Genomic DNA, 14349 nt, shown 5'->3' on the forward strand with positions numbered 1-14349 from the left:
TTTGTCCTGCTGTTGGAGACCTCTCATATCCCCCCCACCTGGGTCCTTGTGGCTGACTGTTCCTCTGTCTGGCTTCCTGTCTTTTAATCCCCTTTCTCCTGCTCTTCTGGCCTGCTTTTTTGGGTGTCCCTGACCCTCCTCACCTAATCCCTTTGGCTGATTGCTCTTCTCTTTGGCTTCCTGGGTTTTATCCCCGTTCTCCTGGGTTTTATCCCCGTTCTTCCAGCCTGCTACTCTTTTTTTTTTTTATAGATTTTGAGTTTTGTTCCCCATTGTTCTCCCACTCTATCCAGGATCTCCAACATAGATCCCCCTCCGAGTGGTTGACAGTGGTAGCCAGGTACCATCTAGTTCTGGTCTCATAGTCGTAGGCTGAGAATCTCACGGTGTACCAGTCACTTGGACTAATTGTTTCCATGCATCTTTGGTTATCTTCATTCTTCTTTGGTCTGGACGAGGAGAGACCCTTTGATGCATCTAGAGGTCTGCTTACAAGCTTTTAAGATCCCATTTCCTACTTGTCAAAGTAGGATGTGGAACAATGTTTTTGTGTAGTATATTATGCCAATTGAGCTTGATGTCCCAGGATCTTGCATCCAGCTTGGTGCCCTTGGAGGGCCAAGGGGAAGAGTAGGGAGCGAAGACCAGGAGAGGGGCAGATAGTGAAGGTTCTGGTGGCCCACCTGAGCTGGCCTCTCCTACCTGTGGCCTCCAGGGCAGCCTCTGGACCTTTGGTCTGGCCATGGTGACCAGCAAGACCCTGAAGCCTGGCTTTGCTCTGCTGGGCCCAGGTCTCGCTGGTGTCCCCCAGGAGGCCCTCCCTACCTCTTCTCCCATCATCTGGCTGTCCCTTTGGCCAGTAGAGGGGCCTGGAACAGGACATGGGACTAGAAGGCTGTTTGCTTTGTACTGTGTGGCATGTATGTGTGCATTTGTGTGTTAAAATATACATCACATAAAATTTACTGTTGAACCCATTTAAAGTGTAAAATTCAGTGACATTTAACACCTTCACAAGGTTATGCAACCACCACCTCCATCTGGTTCCAGAACATAGTCATTCCCTCAAAAGGAAACCCCGTTAGCAGTCCCTTCCCTTCCCCTCCCCCAGCCCCTGGAAACCACTAATCTACTTCTGGTCTCTATGCATTTGCCTGTCTTAGTTGTTTTATAAGTTGTTGTTGTCATTAGGTGCCGGTAAATCAGCTCCAACTCACAGCAACCCTGTGCGCAACAGAACAAAACCCTGCCCAGCCCTGCGTCGTCCTCACAATGCTTGCCATACTTGAGCCCATCATTGCAGCCACTGTGTCAATCCATCTCATTGAGGATTCATATAAGCAGGATCATACAATTCTTGTCTGGCATCTTTCAATCAGCATCATGTTTTCATGGTTCATCCATGTCGTAGCATGTACCACTGCTTCATTTCTTTTTATGGCTGAGCACCGCTCCATTGTATGGATAGACCACAGTTCAGCCTTTCATCTGGGGATGAGCACTTGGCTTGTTTTCACCTTTTGGCTGCTGTGAATCATGCTGCTGGGAACATGTGTGTACATGTATTTGTTTAAACACTTTTTTTCAGATCTGTGGGGTATAGAGCTAGGAGTGGAATCACTGGTCATATAGCAATTCTGTGTTTTACGTTCTTAGCAATCACCGAACTTTTTCCACCATGGCTGCCCCATTTTACATCCCCATCAGCAATAGGCAAGGATTCTAAAATTTCTCCACATTCTCCACAACACTTGCTATTTCATTTTTTAAAAATTTTAATTTTGATTTTGGCCATTAATGAGTGTAGTGTCCAGGACCAAGACATTTTCAAGTTGATGAAATCAGGACAGATTAGCAGCAGGGCGTCCTAAGAACCCTTGGACCTGTTCCCAGAGGAGCATGTGGGAGAGTGGGCCACTGCAAGCCAGAGCCACCAGCCTTATTCCTTCCGTCATGCTCGACTGACCTGAGGCTGGGCTGCAGGGTGAGACCTTCTGGCCTTTCTCTGTGGCCAGAGAGGGGCTGTCTGGCTGAGAGCTGGGCTGGCCTAAGGACACAAGTAGGGGTGAGTGGCTGTCCCTGAGCCTGCAGCCAGACCCTAGTGGGCTCTGGGAACTTGCATGGGGTCAGGGAATGGGACAAACCATAGTCTGAGGTTTGGGTCTGTTCTGTTTAGTTCCTCGGTGAGGCTGGGGCCAGGGATACCAGATAACTGAGGAAGGATGTGTGTGGTGTGTGGTATACATGTCCAACTCTGTGTGTGTCTGTGTGTCATGCATGTTTATGTGTCCATGTTATACATGTCTGTCTGTTGTATGTGTGTGTACTGTGTGTGACTATCTGAAAGTGTCTATGTTGTGAATGTCTGTGTGTCTGTGTGTGTTGTGTATGTCTGTGTATAGCTGTCTGTATTGTATGTGTCTGTGTGTGTCTGTGTATTGTGCATGTCTGTGTCTGTGTGTGTCTGTGTGTTACGCATGTCTAGCTGTGTGTGTCTGTGTTGTATGTGCTTGTCTCTGTGTTTCTATGTGTTGTGCCTGTCTGTGTGTGTCTGTGTGTATCTGTCTGTGCTGTGCATGTCTGTCTGTGAATGTCTGTGCTTGTCTGTGTGTCCTGGCCCAAGCCATCTGACTCCTTCCAGCACTTCCCCACCCACACCCTCACCAGCATGAGGCATCCAGGGGTCTGCCGAGCCCCACTCCAGTACATGACCTAGAGAGAATCAAGACTAAGAAAGGGGCAGCATCCACCACAGAAACTGAAGGATAGGATGGAAGTGAGCACCAGGGGGCCTCAGAGATGCCAAGGGTGGAGGTCTCTACGGGGTGGGAGTGGAGGGTCTATGGAGTCCAGTAAAGGACATGCTGGCCAGAATCAGCTCTCCTTGGGCAGCCTCTGGCCCAGAAGGGGGCTCTGGTCGCCAGTGGGAGCTGACCTGGAACTCATGACAGTAGGGCAGCCAGACAGGCAGGCAGATGGGGGCAGTAAGGGGAGCTGCTGGCCTGGCCCCTCAGCAGGACAGGCAGGGCCCCTCCCATCTCTCCTGTACCACACACCTTGCACTTGCTCCCCCTCCCACAGCTGATGCCTAGGGTGGCCTCTGGCATAGACACCCCTCAGGACTGGCCCAGGGTCCCTGCAGCTTTCCTTCTTGAGGCCCCTGAACCCCCCTGCTGCTGGACAGGCGCCAGGGGTGAGGAGGCGGGACCACAGAGTAGGGCTTTGCTGGTGACTATGTTGAGGCTCAGAAGAGGCCAGAGTCCATGGAGTGTAACCGTGGGCGCTGCGGACACAGCCTCCTCAGCCTCCTGAGTAAACACTGTGGTTGGCGACGACCAAACCTCAAAGACCAGCCAGCAGGATAGGAGCCCAGGGAGGGCGCCCAGCCAGTTCCCAGGATCAGGCTTTGGGGGCAGCATCGTGGCCAGCAGCCATTGCCCCTCCCCACCAGCTTGCTGACCCGGACCTGACCCAGCCTGGTGACCCGAGGAAGAAGAAACCCAAGACCCAGCCCCTCCCTTCTGTGGCGTCGGAGGGTCTCAGCCTGCCTAGCCACCCCCACTGGGCTCCACGCCCCTGCCTTAGTGTCCGGCCTTGAGCCCCACAGGAAACGGTGGTGGTCAGACCCAGGCTACAGCCCAGTGAGTGTGAACATCCCACCTCTCTAACCAAGCCCCAGAGAGGCAGGTTCTTCAGACACACACAGCCTCCAAAGCCATTGCCTGGAAGTCCTCCCATGAGTCTGCCATTGGTGTGGGGTGTGTCCCCCACTCCTTGGGACAGTGGCGGGAACAGACCTGGAGACAGCACCCTCATGGCCCTCTGGGACTGGGAATGAATGAGAGGGGCTGCAAGCCCACAGTGAGGAGGCTGGCTGAGGCCAGGGAGGCAGCAGAGGCTCCTGAGGGATCAGGCAACAGCTTCTAGAGAAGCTTCACGTCAGGACTGGAGTTGGGTTCTGTCCTTTGACACCCACCTCTGCTTTCTCCTCCCTGCCCCTGGCACCCCCACTCCCATACTACGTTCCATCCTATGTTATCTGCCTCTCGTTTTCTTCTCCTTGTACCCCAGTCCAGCAGCCAGGGTAGCCTCTGGGGACCCCCAGCCTGTCCCTCCTGCTCTTGATGCTATGGGGGGAGGTGGACACAGGCAGCAACCTTGCCTTGGGCTCATGTGTGACACGTTGGCTGTTGCAAAACTGATGTTATCACACCTGCTGCTGCATTCAGCTCCCAGAGGAACCCATGAGTCACTGCCCCAGAGCAGGGGCTGCACCCTAAACCCTCCCAAACAAAGGCCCTTTGTCCTGAGTCCTCCTGTGCCAGGCCCACCTGTACGTACAGTCAGACATGCAGGCAGGCAGAGGTGGCAGCAGGCACAGGCTGCACTGGATAAGAGAGACATTGGGACATGCCCCCCAGTCCACCCAGACCCACCTCCAGATGCCAGGCTGTGGGAGACCCCAGGTTTTGTGAGAACCCAGGCTATGGAGACCCCGGGCTGCAGAGACCTCAGGCTGTGAAAGAACCCAGGCTGTGGAACAATAGACAGGCATATAAGGTGAACACTTACATCAGGTAGGTACACTCCTTAGAGCGATCAATTGTGGGAGAACAGAAGGGCAGTGTTTGCACAGGGAGACAGCTCAGGGGGCAGGAATGCATAAGAAAGAAGGACACAGGGAAGAGGTAACTACAGGAAGAAGTGGGAAGAGAACTGTTACATTGTGGGGATTGCAGTCAATGTCATGAAACAAAATGTGTATGAACTGCTATACGGAAAATGAATTTGCTCTGTGAACTTTACACCCAAATCACTAAAAATTTAAAAAATGAAAAGAGCCCAAGCTACCTCCAGAGACCCCAGGCTGTAGGAGAATCCAGGCTGCAGGGTATCCCAGGCTGCAGAAGACCCCAGGCACCTCATTGGCCCCAAGTTCTGGAAGACCCTTGTCTACAGGAGATCCAAGATTGTGGAAGACATAGATATCCCACCCCATACAAGTGTGGTGCAGTGAATTACTTAATATGACCCTCCCACCAAATGACTGGGTGGGACTATGCAAATGAGGTGCTTGTGACCCTCCAAGGGGATTGGATAGCTTCCTAATAATGTAAATGAAGAACACCCTTTGTGGGGATGGGACCAGGCAAATAAGGTATATGGAACCCTAATGAGGGGATTGGTCAGTTTTACCATCTGCTAAGCTTAAAATGACCACCAAGAAAGAAGAGTCAAGAGTGGAGCACACCTTTTGGATCCAGGATCCCTGCACTGAGAACCTCCTAGACAAGGAGACAGAGACAGAGAGAGAGCTATAGCACTGGAGACAGTGAGAGGTGGTGAGAAGCAGTGGCAGAGAAATGGCCACAGCAGAGGCAGCAGAACCAGGACACAAGCAAGGGATGGCACGATGGACTTCCTGCCCCATGGAGCAAGAAATCTGAGTACCTTCGGACGAGAGGCTTGCTTGAGGAGTGGGGCATCTCTGGACACTTGACAGAGCTAGGATCTCCAAGCCATGGAGCAAAAGAGCTGAGTGCCTTTGAGCAAGAGGCTTACTTCTAGATTTGGGTGCCTCCAGGCTCTTACTGGAGGAGCAGAAGAGCTTTGTAACATTTGCCTGAGCAAGACAGAGCCCAAAGGGCCAAGAGGCCGAGGACTAGAGAAAGGCATGCTCACAGTGCTTACAATGTCCTGACTGAAGAACTGTATCCTGAGTGGTTTCTGATCCTAAGTTGTAACCTGTTACTTCCCTAATAAACCCCATAATCATGAGTACTATGGTCAGTGGATTCTGTGTGGTCATTGCAATAAATTCTCGAACCCAGCAGAGAAGTAGAGAGTGCCATGGGAAGGATGGCTGGTGTCAGAATTGGTAGAAAGGTTGGAGGAGGCATGTCTGACCTCCACCTCATAGGAATTAGCGTTAGACAGTTGATACTGATTATGATTCTCCTTCCCCCTTGTGATGTAATGGATAAGACATTTGGATGCTAACCAGAAGGTCAATGGTTCAAATCCACCAGCTGCTCCACGGAAGGAAAATGGGGCAATCTACTTCCGTAAAGATTTACAGCCTTGGAAACCCAATGGGGATTGCTATGAGTTAGAATTGACTCAATGGCAGGTGAGTCCCCCTTGTGAAATTAGAGGAGGTCAGAAGATGTTGCCATGACCTTTTTACACCTCACAAGGGACCTCACATACAGGTCCCTCCCTAAGTCAGAAACACCAGACACAGTGCCTGCTGGACACACCTCCTAGACACACAGCCATGTAGCCAAAGCATGGGACACATGGGCCAATGTGAAGCACAGACACACACAGAAAGGGATGAGTCCCGACTTGAGTCCCTGCTGCCCCAGACACTCCCAAGTGTTCCCAGGACGCTCTCTGTCCTCAGGGTGCTGCAAGTATCCTGGGGGCCAGCCTCCCCTCAATACACACAATTTCCAATGAGGTCCAGGGGGGCTAAACCAGGTTACAGGGGTCAGGGCATGTGGCCAACCAGGGGAGCACCACCCAGGCAGTGGGCAGAACTTAAGAACTTCCTTGGCTGTGCTTCTTCCCAGTGGCTGAGGAGGGGACACGGCCCTCCCAGCCCCTGTCCAGCCTGAGGGGGGTGAGGTCAGAGGTCAGAAAGGACCAGCCTGCCTTGGCTACACTCCAAGGTCCACGCCTCTCCTAGTCCAGGCCAGAGTGGGCAGGCCTCTTTGGAAAGCCTTCCACCACAGCCCACGTGGCAGGCCCTAGAGGTGCCCACAAGGATGAGAGGGGCTTGGCAATAGCAGCAGGATCCATAGGCTCACTGAGGCTGTGACTCCAGATCAGGTCCCCCCACCAGGACCCCAGCCCTGCCTCTGGCTCCTGAGAGCTGACCACTGCTCCTAGCCTGAGGACATTCTAGCCACCACAAACCAGACATTCCTGTCTGCACCCAAAGCCAGGGTAGCACACTAATGGTGTGAGGTGGTGGTCCTCAGCTCTGACTCAAAGCCAAAGTATGTCCACCATGCCAGACCCCAGGGCCATAGCGTCAGACCTGAGACCAGTCTCATTTGGGGCCTTGGTAGATGAGAGTGGCTGGTCACCACGGCCAGACTGCAGCCCTGAGACCACGCTTCCCTGGGCAGAAGTGTGGCCACCGTCAGTGATGCGGAGCCTATGAACCGCTGACCTACAGCAGCCCTCCTCCCCAGCCCTCGGCCTGGCAGGCAGCTGGGGTCAGACGGCGCTTCTGGGAAGTCAGCCCTAAAGTTAAGCAGAGAGGCCAGCCCAGGGCCCCCGCTGCTCTGGGGCAGGGAGGGGTCAGCGTGTCAGCCTGAGGCCACCCAACCCCATGCCGGCCACTCTGGCTCTGAACCCAGCCGGGTGCCGGGAAACAATTGGATACTCCAATCACCCCAAAGCTGGGCTCTGAAGCCCAGGAGATAGAGGGCAGGGAGAAAAGCCTCTCCCCCAACATCCACCATCCCCCCAAGGCACTCTGGGACCCCTAAAGCCCGCATGTGCCCCACCCCAAGTAGTAGCAGCTCTGACCCAGCCCATTGGTGGGTAGGCCCCCTACTCAGGCTGGGTGGGTGTGTTTGGCATCCTCCACCCACCTCCAGGGCCCAGAACCCCTCTTAAAGGGCTCCAGACCCCAACTACATCCCTGAGGGATCTAACACTAGAGTTTGGGTCAGGGCTGGAGGAGGAGGTGAGGCAAAGATAGAAAGATCTGGAAGCTGGGCCTAGGGCAGAGCTGAGGGCAGAGCTAGGTGGGTCTGGGGGAGACTGGAGGTGGCAGCTGGCCCCCAGTTGCACTGAAGGATGGGGTTATGTCCCCAGGGTTGACCATACAGGGCTGGCCTGAGACTGGGTCTGGGTCTGCAACAATTGCCCAGACAGGCCCACCCAGCCGCTCCCCACCCCTGCAGGGACTCAGCAGACACAAGACATTCCAGGAGATCAACTGCTAAGTGGCTAATGACCCTGATTGGGAGGGCAGTGCAAGGGGAGGAAGAGGAGGCAGACAGGGATAGCAGACTCTCTGTGCTGGTCCTGGCACACAGGCACTGGGCTGCCCCCGCATCTCCGCCACGGCTCCATCTATCTCCACCTCAGTCTGTGCCAGCTCTGCACCTATGCTGCTCTGAGTCCCTGTCCCTGGCACCTCAACCTCCCCAGGAGGCAAAGTTCCACCACCACCCCACCCTAAGCCGGGCCAAGTGGGGATGGCTGATGTGGAGGGACCACCAGGGAAGTCCCCTAAGAGTCCTGACTGCTGGCTCCTGGAGGGTGGGGCTGACCTTGGGTGAGCAAGGGGCCACCATCAGGCACAAGGAGCCCTGGAAACCCTGATGCTTCAAAACTGGGTGTCTGCCGCCTGGGGTCCATGCTCCCATCCAATGCCATCCAGGAGAGTGTGCTCCCCATGGCCAATCCCACCCTCAGCTCCTTCTTTACCCCAGGCACCTCCCCCACCTTACAGCCCCTTCTCACACCCATCTGTGCCCCCACTTGCCACCAAGCCCCGGCTCTGCCCTGCCTCCACCACTGACCTCAGCCCCCAGACTTTGCAGGATGCCCTGGGCAGGACCTCCTGGGTACAGCCTGTGTCCCCTTCTGTGAGGGATGTGGTCCTGCTCCCTTCTCACTGATGGGGTACAGAGGGGGCTCTGAGCCTAGGATCCCACACCACACCAAGGCATGGGCCCCCAGGTCTGTGCCTAATTCCTCTGTCTGGCCTGGGTGCCTGTGATCACAACGGGACGCTGAAATTGGGAATGGCAAGTTTGTCATCCCTTCCCAATCTTCTGACTCCCTCCTGCCCCTCCCACTCACATGCTCCATGGTGTCCCTGACCCCTTGGAGGCTGCTAGAACACCCTCATCCAGACCAAGGGGTAGCAGCTGTCACTGTGAAGCAGAACTGCCCTCCAGGCAGCCCCCAGAAGAAGGGAGGGAGCTAGGAGAGATCAGTGGGTAAGTTTGTCCTTTGCATGGACCAGCGTCTGACCTGCACAGCCTAAGGTTTGGCTCAGTCAGCAGTCTCATTACTCAGCTGCTTATCTGGGGAGGGCCCTCCTATGCTCCCAGCACATGGCAGGATAACAGCTCCAGTCTATCTCCCAACCCCTTCCTGGCCCCTCAGCCCCTCTGCATCCATGCACCCCCAGGACGAAGAGAGGCTGACTGGAAACTAGGTCTCCAGACCCTCCTACTACCAACAGCTCCATCTTCACCTCTGAGATCCCCCAAGCCCAATGCCGCCTGCCTGGGAACACAGGTGCCAACCAGAGATGTTATCTCAGCAGCTAGAGACCACTGGACGGCCTTGTGGGCAATTTACATTCTTTGTCTGGATTTTTTGGAGCCAGGAGGGGGCGGGGGGAAGGTGGGAGTACCAAACCCACAGGACTCTGTGGCATTGGGTCTACACAAGCCTGCGGCAGTGGCCTGTCATCCCTGTCCCACCCAGCCCCACACATACAGCCAGGCACACTTGCTGCCTGCACCTGCCGCCAATTCGTGATGACCCAGGCCTGTACCCTAACCTTCCCAAGGGCTCCCCCATTACTCACTGTGCCACACATGCAGGTACACTCCCAAACTTACCATCTGCACCCCAGGTATGGGTGCATCCCCACCCCCTGTGTTTCAGATATGCACACACACACACATCCCGTACCCCAAGTACAGGAGCAGTGAGTCACATCAAGCCATCTCCCTGCTGGTTGACCCTGAGGCTTCTAGTGCTGGCTCTGGGGACCGGTTCCCAGGCTGAGGGGACCATGGGGGCACTGAGTCCTCCATCCAAGCCCAGCAGCAAACTGCCTCCAGCAATTGGTGTGGACCCTGGACAAGCAGGTCCCCCAGTCCCCCATGGCTGTGTGGGCCCAGAGAGTGGAGAAATAACCAGGCAGCAACAAGGGTGATGGGGGCTCAAGCCACCTACTCTTTATTGTCAGGACTACGGGTATGGGGCGAGGACAGCAGGGTGACGTGGTAGCTCTTCCTCCTCCTCCAGCTGCCCCTGTGCACTCACATGCCCAGGAGCAGGCCTGAGAAGCTGGAGCTGCTCTGGATGGTGAGGGCAGCCCCGGAGCCATTGTCCACGAAGATGGAGGCCGATTGCCCAGCCTGGGGGTGACCACCCCATAATGTCACAAGTGCCGGGGGGCCAAGAAGTCACCCCAATTGTGCCTAAACACACCTAAAGAATGTCCCATGCAGGACATTCTCTGTGTGTGTGTGTGTGTGTATGTGTGTGTTTGTTAGGGAGTGGGGGGCTGCCCAAGGGCCCACTCATGCAAGGTCAAAGCCAAAGCACGCAGGTGCTGGGGAGAGCAGCCCACTGCCCCGGGCCTCAGGACCCTCACCTGCTCACCTGCAGCTGCAGCAGCCCTTGCACATGCACTGTGAGGACCCTGCTGTTGCTCTCCAGGCCTGAGACTGCCTCCAGGGATCTAGACAGGACAAAGCAGGGACACAGGGGAGGGCATGGCAGCCACCCTGGACCTAGACCATCCCCAAAGGACTGAATCCACCTTGGTCCTGAGGACCCATCCTGCTTCGGGCCTGGACCCCCTGACCCACAGAATCAACCCTGCCCTGGGCCCCACCGAGGGCTGACTCAGCCCAGCACCTGGTCCAAGAGGCACTTGGGTGACATCACTCACGTGTGGCGGTGGCACAGGGACTCAATGCAGATGAGCACACGGACTGTATCCCTTGCCCGAAGCTGGGGCCTGCCCTTCAGCTCACTGAGGTCTGCAGAGATGGCCCAGTCTGCAGCGGCCCCCCAGGGAGGGGTGCAGATGGGGAACGGGGTGGGGGCTTCAGGGCACATCACTTGGGACCCAGCCCGGGAATGATTGCAAGGGTTAGGGAGGATGGGCATGAGGCCAAGGGCAGAGCACACCAAGGAGGACCCCTGTGCTCCATCCCACACGTACCTCGCTGAGCGGGACCCCCTTAAAGGAGAACCCTATCCATGCTCCCTCCCCCAAGCAGGACTCCTGTACCCTGTCCTACTTCCCCAAGCAGGACTCCTTGAAGAGACCGTCCCATTCACCCCCTGCCTCTTGCTCCTCCCACTCACCCACGTGCAGGATGGCGGAGAACTGGAAGATGGCAGACACTGGGGCTGTGAAACGCCCTGAAGCCAGGCTCAGGCCTGAGCCCCGAAGGAAGGAACCCTGGGCCGTGGGCTATGAGGGAAGGGCATTAGCACAGCTCCAGGCCTGGCCTTGACCCCTAATCCCAGTCCCTTGGCCCCTGGGCTTCAGGCCTAGCCCTTACCCCATATCTTAGTCCCTCAGGTTCCAGGCCTGGACCTCACCCTACACCCCAGTTCCTCAGACCCCAGGCTCCTGTCCTTCAGTTCTTGGTCTAGTGAGAAGACAAGAGGGGACTGGCAAGGTGTCCATGCACACTGGGCCATGGCACAGGATCGGGACACCAACGGGACAGACAGGCCCTGAGCAGCCCCCACAGGGGTTAGCTGTCTCCTAGCTACCACCTGGACCCTTCCCCAGTCCTGGTAAGGTGGGTGGTCTTCATACACAGGGTCTCTAACCCTAATCTGGGCCATCCTCACTTTCCATGCCTGGCACTGACACACCCCACACCCCTCGTCCGACGGACAACCATCTCAGACTCTGCCCGAGCCCTCTCACCCTAGCCACCCCCTGCTCCCCTGGACTGCCACCAAGTTCCCCCCTTACAGCCTGGAAGCCTTGCAGCTCCATCAATGTCTTTTTGTCCACCAGCACGGGGCCCTTCAGCTGGCAGTGGAAGGCCTCGGCAACCAGCCGCCCACCTGCTCCCTCAGGCAGCAGTGGGCCCAGCAGCCCCAAGAACCGGAGCTCAGTGGCCTCTGTGAGGACAAGGCACAGGAGGCCAGAGTGGGTCAGCATAGGGTCAGCACAGGTCAGCGAGGGCATCTGGCCCCCCAGGCTCTGGGAGAGGGGGAGGGGCAGGGAAGGGCAGCAGTGGCCTTACCTTTCAGCATCTCCCGAAACTCCTGAAGAAGGGCCTCCTGGGTGATTTCAGCACCGGGAGGCCCTGGGGGACCAGGGGGGCCAGGAGGCCCTGGGGGGCCTGAGAGGCCTCGCTGGGGGCAGGGAGAAGAGAGCATGATTGCCAGGGATGAGGGGCATGATAGACCCCAGAGGGTCTGGGAGAGTCAGGGTCAGGAGGGCGGTGCTGGGCTGGTACTCACCAGCTTTTTATCCCTGGAGCGGCACCGTTTCTTCACCGCCCCGTCATCTGGCCTCCGCACGAAGTTCAGCCATGTCATGTGGGCATCTGAGAACTCAGGCCCTGAGGCCTCAGGTGGCTATGGGGTAGGGGGTTGGTCTAATATAGTGTCGCAGCCAAGGGGGGCGCCTGGCTGTCCCAGATGCCAAGCAGCATCACTGGGTGCCCTATAGGTAGGGCAGGACCAGTGTTCCTGACCAGGCATCTGTGGCTCTCAGCCTGTCCATGAAGCCCCTGACATGGCCTTTGGGTCCTGTTCTTGCCTGGGCCCTGGCTGAGGGATGGAGGGCTCCTGCTGGCCCTACTCCTCAGAACTCAGGGGGACCCAAGGGCCTGGAGGGGGCAGAGGATAGGAAGAACTGGTGCCCATGCCTGGGAGGGCCAGTCTAGAGCACCCCAACATTACATGGCCTAGTGCACCCTCCTCAGATAGACCGAAAAGGGCAGCCCCCACCAAGGGCCATGGCAGGGCAGGGCAGGGGATCTGCTATTCATGGACCCACATGGGAGCCCCTGTCCCTCCCTGGGGTGACAGACTGGAGACCAGGCCCAAGGACTCCACTGCAGCCCAAAGCCCTGACCCTCCTCAACCTGACCCTCCTAGGCCTGCCCGTCTGGAAAACGTGGCCTCAGGCCCGATGGGTCGCGTGGGCCGAGAGGCTGGGCAGGCCGCCATGGAGACGCCCAGGGAGGCGGCGCAGGTGGGATCAAAGGCTGCCAGGGCTGGCCAGGGCCTGCCAGGCACCCTGAGGCCCATGCTACTAGGGGCAGTGCCAAGACCCCCTCAGGAGACCCCAGTGCAAAAGGCAGAGGCCCAGGGTTGGGAAAAATGTGGGCTCTTGTCTCAAAGAGATCAAGCAGCCCTGGCATTTGGTACCCAAAGGGTGGGTGCAGGGCCACAGTCAGGGGGCCTCCCTCATGAGCAAGCTGGTTGAGGTCAGCTTGAGGACCACTAGGAAGCAAGGGGCAGGCTGGCTGAGGCATCTTCAGCCTCAGATTCCCCACATCGGGTCTGGTGACCCACTTAGAAGGCTGCCCAGGATCTCTCCCCACCACCCATCACATTCACAATCATACCTGAGGCCACCATGCCCCACCCCCCCACACACAAGCAGCAGGTTGCCCTGGGCATCCCAGGCCTGGGGCTTCAAAGGGTTAATGCAGCCCTGCTGGGAAGCCCCCCTCCCCATAGGCTGCAAGGGAGGAGGGGGCTCCCTGCCTGAAGGCCCTCCCCAGTCCAACAGGGCTGCAGGAAGGGGTGGCCACAGTGGCTAGCGCCTCTCAGAGGCCACGTGTGCCCAGCCCGTGCCTACCTTGGGGGAGCTGAGTAGCTCCTGGCTGTTGGGGATGGTGGCATTGAGGGACACGGTGCGCTGGCCGGGCTGCCGTGGCCTCTTGGGCTCCCGCCGGGCCCCAACACCCCCAAGGAGCATGAGTTGTGTCCAGAAGAGGGCCATAGCCACGGCCCATGCCCAGCTCTGCATGGCCTGTGGCTCCTGACACGGACAGTGTCTGGTACTCAGTGCGGCGCTGAGACCTGGAACCTAGTCTGCTCAGGGCCGCGGCGGCTGCAGCACCGGGTGCCTGGAGCCCCTGCGTTTGGGCGAGGTCCCTGGGCGCCCTTGCATGTCTGCACAGAGATGGCACAGCTTTCAAGACTCCTGTCCCTGTGGTGCCCAAGGTCCCCTCAGTTGAGCAGGTTTGCCCTGGCCACGCCAACCCAGACTCCTCTCCGTAAACTGCCCTACCCGCTCCACCCGCCAAATAAATCCTCTGCTCCCTCCCAAACCTGGCGGGCTCCGAGGAGAGGAGGAGGGCTCACGCGCTGATGATCTGTCAGCCGCCACCGCCCCCAGGCCGCCCCAGAGGCGCCTGTGAGGGGCGGGGACCAGGGACCCTCCTCACTGACCTGCAGTTGGGTGGTGGCTGAGGGAAAGGGGCTGCACCTCTGCTCCCCCAGGCCCTCCCTTCTTATCCTTTAAGAACAGCCCTGCCCCCCACCTCTGCTGGAGGGTCCTACTCAGCCTGGGACCTGGGCGTGGTCAACAACATTTAACCTGCCCTGCCCCCACCCACCAAGCTCTAAGGTCCAATTTGCTAA

The 14349-nt window shown here is 57.4% G+C and overlaps 1 protein-coding gene across 1 annotated transcript; it reads right to left on the reverse strand.

Annotated features, from left to right (window-relative positions):
• Nucleotides 1–10028: 10028 nt before the first annotated feature.
• On the reverse strand, nucleotides 10029–13732 carry C1QTNF12 (C1q and TNF related 12). The gene is made up of 8 exons (XM_007945503.1): nucleotides 13562–13732; nucleotides 12211–12327; nucleotides 11991–12102; nucleotides 11714–11865; nucleotides 11089–11197; nucleotides 10667–10757; nucleotides 10375–10453; nucleotides 10029–10127 (listed from the first exon to the last, which is right to left on the reverse strand). The coding sequence occupies exons 1-8, from the start codon at nucleotides 13730–13732 to the stop codon at nucleotides 10029–10031; spliced, it is 930 nt and encodes a 309-aa protein (XP_007943694.1).
• Nucleotides 13733–14349: the final 617 nt, after the last annotated feature.

This window comes from Orycteropus afer, unplaced genomic scaffold (assembly GCF_000298275.1).
Source record: "Orycteropus afer afer isolate SDZICR_OR568_19922 unplaced genomic scaffold, OryAfe1.0 scaffold00136, whole genome shotgun sequence".
Taxonomy (NCBI): Eukaryota; Metazoa; Chordata; class Mammalia; order Tubulidentata; family Orycteropodidae; genus Orycteropus; species Orycteropus afer.